The sequence below is a fragment of the Diorhabda carinulata genome, chromosome X (assembly GCF_026250575.1).
Source record: "Diorhabda carinulata isolate Delta chromosome X, icDioCari1.1, whole genome shotgun sequence".
NCBI classification, from domain to species: domain Eukaryota; kingdom Metazoa; phylum Arthropoda; class Insecta; order Coleoptera; family Chrysomelidae; genus Diorhabda; species Diorhabda carinulata.
Genome location: NC_079472.1, coordinates 60,293,169 through 60,302,536, shown reverse-complemented (window position 1 = coordinate 60,302,536; position 9,368 = coordinate 60,293,169). Strand labels below are relative to the sequence as shown.

General features: G+C 31.0%; 2 protein-coding genes across 3 annotated transcripts; one reads left to right on the top strand and one right to left on the bottom strand.

The window, feature by feature from the left end:
- Nucleotides 1–904: 904 nt before the first annotated feature.
- LOC130900370 (N6-adenosine-methyltransferase catalytic subunit) lies at nt 905–7,643 on the bottom strand. 2 transcript variants are annotated; one of them, XM_057810920.1, is made up of 8 exons: nt 7,210–7,643; nt 6,879–7,104; nt 5,136–5,415; nt 4,638–4,821; nt 4,061–4,321; nt 2,908–3,101; nt 1,273–1,474; nt 905–1,184 (listed from the first exon to the last, which is right to left on the bottom strand). In XM_057810920.1, the coding sequence occupies exons 1-8, from the start codon at nt 7,322–7,324 to the stop codon at nt 985–987; spliced, it is 1,662 nt and encodes a 553-aa protein (XP_057666903.1). In that variant the 5' UTR covers nt 7,325–7,643; the 3' UTR covers nt 905–984. The 2 variants fall into 2 exon arrangements, with proteins under 2 accessions (XP_057666903.1, XP_057666904.1); XM_057810921.1 differs by having other exon boundaries at nt 1,057–1,184; nt 1,241–1,474; nt 7,210–7,484.
- Nucleotides 7,644–7,652: 9 nt separating this feature from the next.
- Nucleotides 7,653–9,056, top strand: LOC130900379 (coiled-coil-helix-coiled-coil-helix domain-containing protein 7). The gene is made up of 2 exons (XM_057810932.1): nt 7,653–7,912; nt 8,693–9,056. The coding sequence occupies exons 1-2, from the start codon at nt 7,700–7,702 to the stop codon at nt 8,804–8,806; spliced, it is 327 nt and encodes a 108-aa protein (XP_057666915.1). The 5' UTR covers nt 7,653–7,699; the 3' UTR covers nt 8,807–9,056.
- Nucleotides 9,057–9,368: the final 312 nt, after the last annotated feature.

The following is a 9,368-nucleotide window of genomic DNA, read 5'->3' as shown; positions in this document are numbered from 1 at the left end:
ATTTTACAGCAGTACCCAGTACAAAATGCTAATTCGCTCAAATGATACTGGTGTTGTTACAGAATGAAGAATTCTTTGGCGGGAAATTTGAAATACTTATTCTCTCAAATCGTGCCTCATTATTCGTATTAAGTTTTTTTTAAGCGAAGTCATTTAATAATAACTCATATTAAAATGGCACCTAATTAAAGAGACTTTCGTCAAAAGTCAATTTTGTACCTGACTTATTCCAAAGTATATGATTTTACTGCTGCAATAGAAGCATCGACGGCTAACGTCCACAGCGACTCGATACAAATCCACAATGATGTGCGTGGCACTGGGTAAGCTCCAACACTAACCTACATGAAATTCAACGGCCCATAAACTTCAGAAACCAACTTCCCATGAGTCGTAGAGTTGTACGCAGACTGGCTCGCGGACATTTAACGGCCGCTTCTGATCCTCCCAAATGCAAAATACCACATACTAACAAGTTGTCTACAGTACTCCAATAAACGCCACCGTCTAGGAAGTTCGCTCCAAGAAAGTTTCAATAACGTGAAACAGTTACCACACCTGATCCAATATTTGAAGGACATTGGTCTATATGGTAAAATATAAACTTTTAATGTATGTAATACAAACAGTTTGTTAATGTTAAGGTGTCGTAGTTAGAGATAAAAATTATATCATAACTGTACCATGCGTCAATGATCTTAGTTGTCGAGGCACGTTAATTAAAATAAAAAAAAATAATTATAGAAATTCCTTTTTAGGATGTAGAAACTTGTCTAAACGTATATGTGTATAAAAGGGTACCAGGTATCAAGCCGACTATACACAATATACCCGGATTCAGACTGCTAAGTCAGCGCTCCAAACAGCTCCTTCTTCTAACTGCTGTATGTTTAAAACTACTTCAAACTTTTAAAATCACTTTATTACAGTATTATAGACATGTTAAGAAAGCAAATTATAAAAAGAAATCGATATTTTGAGCCATTAAACGTGTGTATTTTCAGGAGGTGGAGCCATGCAATTTCCTGTTGGATATCTTTTTCGAAAATTTTCTATCAAAACAGGATCCACCAATCGAATACCATCTACTTGGTTCCCTAACGTTATCCAATTAGGTTGAATATTATGAGGTCTACCAAATAATTCGATTTTCTTAGTACCAGGCGAGAGTCTTTCAATCATTCCTGTAAAAACAAGATTTTGTTATTACATACATTGAAGTTGTTAGACAAAATTATACAATAGTTGGTGGTTTATTAAACGAAACTTAACCATAAATTTCATCGGGTTTGTGACTGGTTGCTCTAACTTCAGCTACAATAACATCTGAATCTAAGCCTCTATTTAAATTTGGAGGATTTCCTTTCATTCCAACTAAACAATGTTCTTTACCATGATTTAACCAATGACCGGTTCGCCCTGTCCTTATGATACGTTGCAACTGATTGGTTTTAACCCATATTATTTCGTCTACCTAAAAATAATAACATAAATCTACTAATAAAAGAAAATAGAAAATATTCGGCGGGTACAGAATTCGATGTTTAATAATAAGAATAGTATAAAAAATAAAGAATAATGTAAAGGGTTCATTTATAGAAAAAAATTAAAAACAAAAAACTAATTAAGTAGAACACTGATAAATTAACAGAAAAAAAAGTTCTGAAAAGGCAAGAATTTTATTGAGCACTTAGAATATAATGTAAAGACTCCCAAAATAAAAGCAAAATTTAAATTTGCCGCTATTTATGCAGTGAAGTGTTGACAACCCTAAAAAAAAAAGAAATCGACAGCTGACAGGTTAAGTGGAAAGTTACACCATAGAACAACGTCGTCATTAGAACAATATTTCAAAAATAATGAAAACTTGGCGGTCGTAATTGGAGAATTTTATACAAAATATAGCCGGAATATTGTTTTAACTTGATTGAAATTGATTAAAATTTTCGAAGACGTAGTGGTCGTATACAAACAAAATTCGTTTAAATATCGTTGTTGAGCACCAAAATTTTTCGACCAAAATCATGCTAAGTCACCTCGTTGGTTTTGTTAATCGCCAAAATTGCCGCTTTTCGGGTTCTGAGAAACTACAACTGATCGTCGGAAAACAAATACATCCAAAACGTGTCACTGTTTGGACTAGAGGCATAATTGGACCATACTTTTTTGAAAATGAGCCGTGACTGTTACTGGTGCTCGATAATACAGTTCATTTTGTCGAAATTGGATGATACTGATGTGGCCAATATGTGGTTTGAACAAGATGGTGCCATACAGCCCAATTACTACACAAGACATTTCCAGGTCGTATACTTTCTCGTTTCGGTGAACAAAATTGGCCCTCTAGATCGTGTGATTTAGCACCAATAGATTTATTTTCATGAGTTATTTGAAAGTTATTTTAAAGTCCATAACCACGAGTGTAATTACAGGAGGAGATTCAACAAAATTCAACAACATTAATGCAGAATTGTCATGGAAAACCGTGCGTATGTGTATGTAAAGCCATGGAGGGCATTTGTCCAATGTGTTAGTTCGCAAATAACCTAAAAGTTACAATCAAAAGCCTAAAAACTGCGTTTTCTATTTAATTCAAATCTTGAGTTAATTTTGGGACACCCAGTAAAAGAATCTGAGCCGCAGCAAGAGTTTGAAGATATGGATGTGGACACTTTAGCTATTATGAAGAAAGGACCCATCTTTATACAAGTAGAAAAAGAGGATATACTTAATGGAGTTGGCTCAAATAAGAGAATAGGCTGCATAAAAAAACCTAATTTGGTAAATAACCTCAAAAAGTATGAATCTATTCCAGAAAGGACAATGACGGTAGAGTTACAAATAACTACATTTTTAAGGAAGAAAAAGGTATCTATAAAATTAAAGATGGGCGTGTAAAAATATTACCCTTTCATAACCCCATAGTTGAAGACATTCCCTTCCTAATTCCATCGCCCTTCCTGTGACCCAAAGAAATATGAGTCCTTCATCTTGCAATTGTGGTATACCCAATTGTCTCATTTCATCATCTGACATTGTACCATATGGAAGTTCCATATGAATATCCCATGGTGGATCTGCCATTATCACTGCAAATTTACCTAAAACGATAGTTGACGGTGATTTAAACCCTACGTTTAACTATAAGTAACATAATACAATGAGAATAAGCAGAGCCATTGTTAACTGTATTTTCACAAAGAACAGGTACAGTACTAAAGAGTTACTGTGTTTATACATAATATTTTTTCAAGGGATGAATTGCCTCTCTTGTGGAAAATGCAAGGATTTTTTTATATGATAGATACTTTGAAAGATAGAAAGGAAAATGAAGCCAAATTTTGTTAGATAGGTCACCTTAGGAGGAAGATTAAAGAGCTTGTTTATTTAACTCGGAGTCAACTACTCCAGATACCATAATCGAGAGAATACGAAATGTGAATCGGAGTAGTTTAAGAGCAGAAATTATAAATGTTGCTCAATCTACTCTATAAAGAGTATACACTTTAATTGAGAATAGGCGACAAGTTTTGTTTATATGTATTAAAATTATTATGTACTCTATAAATCCTGGGATATGGAAAATATATTGATATATGATCTTCACTATTCTATTCCCATTAGTTCCACTTTTATAATCCCTCATTAAGACTGCATACTAGTATTCAACATTCTTCAAAGATAATTAAATTCGAAACAATTAAATAGCGCCCTGTATTGTGCAAATTGCTCATTCGATCAAGTCAAAATTATTACAATTATATTTTCAAAAAGATCAAGTTTAGAAAAATCTGCTAAGTAGGACAGGGAGAGAAGTTTCAAGAAAAAAATTATTCTTTTAAAATGAGTGATGGTGAACAGTTATTTTTGTGAATAGTTTGAAGGCTGTTAATCATACCTACGATTAAGAAGAATAGAAAATGTAGAAGTTGGACAATATTACTGATGAAATGATAGAGCCACTCATTGTGAATGTTACGAACGCGTCTCCGCCCTGCGGCAGAACCGATATGCACAACCCTTCATCTAATATAGTTGTGGATTAAGTTACGGCACACACCTAATACTGTCATATCCAAATATCTCAAATCACACTGAACCCATTGAGGTGGATAGAGAGTCGTACTTTCTACTCTAACTACTGGTCCACTCAAAATATTTGGTGAATCATCTGATTTTCCGGCTCGATCAACTTCATAATGTACATATTTACAAGTATCCATGTGAAAACAAGTGTTAAGGAAAGAACAATCCCCCAATGATTCGTCTGTATGTTTTTGTAGAATTTTTTTGAAATGTAATTTCTTGCATTCCACGGTTCCTGAAACATATTTTTTAAAATAATCGAAATCAAATCTTTTCTATATATAAAAAACATTTTCTTTATTAAAGTAGATATGAAATTCATATAAGAGTGAAGTGAGTGAGGAGGAAGTGCAGAAATCAGCACACTATCAAATGCTTATAATTATTAATAATTGTGTTTTCCAAATGCAAACCCCACTAAATACCTGAAGATGAACTTAGATGCGAAGCAAACTCACACCAAACTTATAGTACCAGTCCCCTGATATACTCCAAGAACTAAATTCAAATTATTAATAAATGCAGTTCAATACCAGTTCTTAATAACTTACCATTTCTTTCACAATCTACTCTTGTACCATGCGGACAAAACTCCATAAGTTGTTTACCTCCTTGAGATTTGAAACGTTCAGTTAAAGATCGTTCTTTTGCTGTTGGTTTACTTAGTAAATCTAAAATTTCTTCACCCAATTTTTTACTTTCTTTTTCTTTTGTTGAAGGCATAGATAACAACGACTAAAATGTATTTTTAATTATAAAACTATTCTGAAACTTTTAATGATTTATGACCAATTTTTTAAATATAATAATAATAAAAATTCTGAAAATCTGAAATTGTAAGATTGTAGTTTATGGACTTCTATTTATTATTTATACTTAGGGTTTGTAAGTGCACTGCCCTATTGTGTCCCCTTTTTACTAGAGAGAAATATGGACATATATGCTACAACTACAACTTCATATAAAATATAATTTTTGATTTCTGAGTTATCTGAAACTCACAACTCGATAATTTCAAATTTAACCCTATATTATATATGAGTTGTTACCAAAATATCTGCCTTCGGTTCCTTCTTTTCTTTTTTACGCTTATCTTCTTCGAGTTCTGAATTTTTCTCTGGCGAATCATCTCTCTTTCTTTTCAAATCCTCTTTAGTTATATCACATTTAACTTCAGAGCCATCAATAATAATAGCATTCACTTTTGAAACATCTATGTGAGTCACTTCTAATACATCTACACCATCTTTTGATGTTGGTTTTAATGTAATTAGTTTTTGTATAGCAAATTTTTCTAATAAATTACATATTTTACGATGAGTATTATCTCTGAAAATTAATATTAGTATCCAATAAAAGCTTTCATAGTTTACAACCAAATTGAAATATACAGGTTTAGACACAACAGAAACTATTTTGTTAACATCACATTTTATTACAAAGAGAATGTACTCACAATTACATAATCACAATTCCCTTCAAAATTAACTTATTCTAAAAATTACCTTGTCATTTTTTTAAACTAACGTCTATGATCATTAAGGATTATTTTGAGATAGCTTATATATATATATATATATATATATATATATATATATATATATATATATATATATATATATATAAGGGTTTTATAAAATTAATAGAAATATCAAATACCCATATCAAAACTGTCTAATTTATAAATTTTACAAGACAAAATTGAGTTACACTATTCAATTGCCAAATACTATGTAATGCAATAATCCCCTGCTCTGATAACTACTTGTATCTTCAAGGTATACTGAAAATTAGGTGTCTAATTGTATTTTGAACTATCTGATCCCATATTTCAGCCAGCCTATATGAAATCTCTAGGTTTCCGAGAGAACATAGTAAAATTCTAACTCTACAGTCCTTATTGTCCCCATGAGTTTTTAGTAGAATCAAAATCAGGGTTTTTAAGGGTGCAATTAGAATATCTATTTACAATTTTTCGGGTGTAATAGTTTACAACTTCAATCATGATTGGCGTTCATTATCATGCATTAATGGAAATTCATCTCCTACAATCCTCTCCTCCAAAATAATGCCAACTCCGATTATAACTCTCATTGCACTATAACTACCTTCTAACAATTGTTGCTGCATTGGAATATGGTGCACTAGCACTGAAACAATGATAACTATCCTATAAAGGTAGTTACTAAGGAGTGAAAATCATGATAACACTAAAAGCTGATCCATTGATGTTCTTCTCGATTTCAGTGTTCATAGGAAATGTGGTAAATGGGAACTAGTTGCAGCTTAATGGGGACTACGTTTAGTGTCTACCAATTTCCTTTGCACTATATCTTGATGTATGCATCAATTCTTATTGTGGTGCAATGCTTCAAACAAAGAAGCTTTTTAATACCCACATTCTCAAACATCAATCTTGATTACATAAATTTCATCCTGGCCTAGGTCCTCTTTGGTTATTAATGGTCTCTCTAAAAAATGCCAGTTGATTGTGCCCTTATCTAATGGTATGTTAGTGTTAACCATGTCGAATTGCACGTTTTTGATTTATCATAACTTACTTTTTTTATCCTCACACCTTAACTAATATACAAAATGATTGCAGAATTCATAATTTTTTTTAAGGAATTGCTTCAACTAATTATTTTGTCAATATCCAAAAAAATATGGCATTTCATATACAAAACCAGAGTATCAAAATATTGAAAACAAATGGTAAAGAAATATCTTCAAATTTGGTACAGTTTGAGATTATTTTATTATATTAAAATGAATTATTGCCTAATGTTTACCTGTCACTACAAATAAGTTTAAATGGTGTGAGTAATTCTGAAGAAAAAATTGGCAATTGAAGAGTTACTTCACTTAATTGTCTTAGCAACTCTCTTTCCAATTCAGGACTGAACTTAAGTAAATCTTCTTTTTCATCAAGTTTCTGTTCTGATTCTATAACTACTTTTGTAGGGGAGGTAAAAATTGTGGAAGAAGTATCAACTATTCCCACCGTAGAAGGAGACCCTGTAAGAAAGCTTAATATTTAATTATATTCTTAGTTCAAAGAATATAAATTTAAAATTACATTAACATAAATGATAAGTGTTTAATAAATTATTCTTTAAATACCCAAACTCGAGCCCAGTAATTCTTGACGTGCTTTTTTACGTTTTTCTAATCTTTCACGTAGGCTATTTCTTTTACTTTTAATAGCCTGAATTTCTTCCCAAGCATCTGTAGACATTCTAATTTTAAAACAGTATCATACACTATCAAATAAATAACTATCCCGGTTTAAAATAGAGTATTTTACAAGTAATAAATAAATAAACATCAGATAGGTTAGATGATCTCTTCTTTTTGATGTTACCATCTTATCACTACAATTTTTAAATTATCTATGTACTTATTACGTCACAAATAATAAAGGGTATGCGTGGGAATTGGTTAATCATTTTTGATAAATGGGGGAAATAGGAGTTAATTCAGATTGCTGGCCAATATGTTAACGAGTAATGTGTCGTGTAGCGTGACATTAGTACTCAGTACTACTGGCCAGATTACTGATGTATGTGTCGGAATTAAGACCGTCATCGGAATAAAGACTGTCAGTCACAGGATGTTCTATGCTCTTATTCCTCAAAAGTCAATATTTATAGGTTATGTACCATTTCAAATTCTTTACATAATTATGAAAAATACAGAAGCTGAAGAAAACAATCCATGTTTAAAAGAACAAGAATTAACTTATAAATGTTTTCATGATAACAGTTTCGATAAAGAAGCATGTCAATTACAAATAGAAAACTATAAACTTTGTAAATCTTTTTGGGTAAGTACATATCTGGAGGAACTTTAATAAAAATATTAAATTTTTTGTGACTAACAGCCTCATTTAGATTGAAAATATGATCATAAGATTGTCCAAAGCTGTATGATAAATTATACATTCTCATTTTATTTCTGAAAATTGTACAAAGGTAATAAATCATAATCAATTGAAACGGCCCAAACAACTAAAAATAAATTATAATTCAGATAATAATAAGAAGTACTATTCATTATTATAAAAAACTAACTCCATATTCTGGAACGAGGTGACAAGAAAAGTTGTCTTCTTAATCAGAGGTTAAGCTCATTGACTTCACAACATAAACTATATGCTGGGCTTGTCCAGAATGCTCAGATTTAGGGATGAATTTTTTTACAGTTTCATAGTCATTAAGCCTGTTTTAGCAGCTGACATGGGTTGAATGATAATATAATCAATCTTAGAATGTATAAGAGATCTGTAAAACTCAAAATCTAAAAATTTTTTTGTGTGAGAGTGTTGGACATTTTCCTATTTGCTGTAACCCTAAATGTCAGTATGCCAGAACATTTTAAATGATAGAGAACATATTTAATATGATCATCTCAGAAGTATCTGTATACAAGTAATTTTAGTGCTGGTAATTTGACTTGGACAATTGAATACAGAATAAAAGCACCAGGCAAAAATTGCCTGCTATTTAATGAATTTGTACTTGGAAAGTATTTTTAATTAATTGTCTCGACATTTACTTATTATTTTCTAAATGCTTTAATGTGTTTAAATATGTTACAATTTCAGTATTCAGTTCAAAAAGAAAGGAGAAAACAAGGTGTGAGACCAGTTATGCCACCTTTATCAGAGCGGGACAGTATTAAACGTGAATTTTTTGCCAAGTTTCGACAGCAGCAGTAATAGTTTATGTAAATATTTGATAGCACGTTTTCCAAATGATCATACTCCACCATCAATTATTTTGTACTACTTTTCAACATAATACTGGTAACTAAAAACATCAATAAAGCATTTAAATTGCAGTTTCCAATTCAAAATATTAAAATTAAACTGTCCAAGGCAGTAAGTTCCAAAGTTATAGATAATTTGTTATAGTTTTTGTAAAAATGAATATTGTATTTCTGGGAATAAAATTTATGTACATAGAGAATCAATCTTTTTAGTTATGTAAATAAAATTATAGTTTTCTTTTAATTTCTTATTTTTTAGACCTTTTGATATGTTTATGTTTCTTATTTGTCTTGATTTTAGGCCTCTTTTGATTTAAAATTAGTATTTTTTTTTCGAAAGCCTGGGTTAGGTCAATGGAGCATAATAGTGTATAAAAAAGATTATATATGTAGATTAAAATGCAGTTTGGTTTTTTGATTTCAAAAAAGCAGAACCACCGCAATCTTGGTCACCGTTAAGCACTTATTTCACTTGATTTCTTTCCACTATAACGTTTATTTTATTTTATATT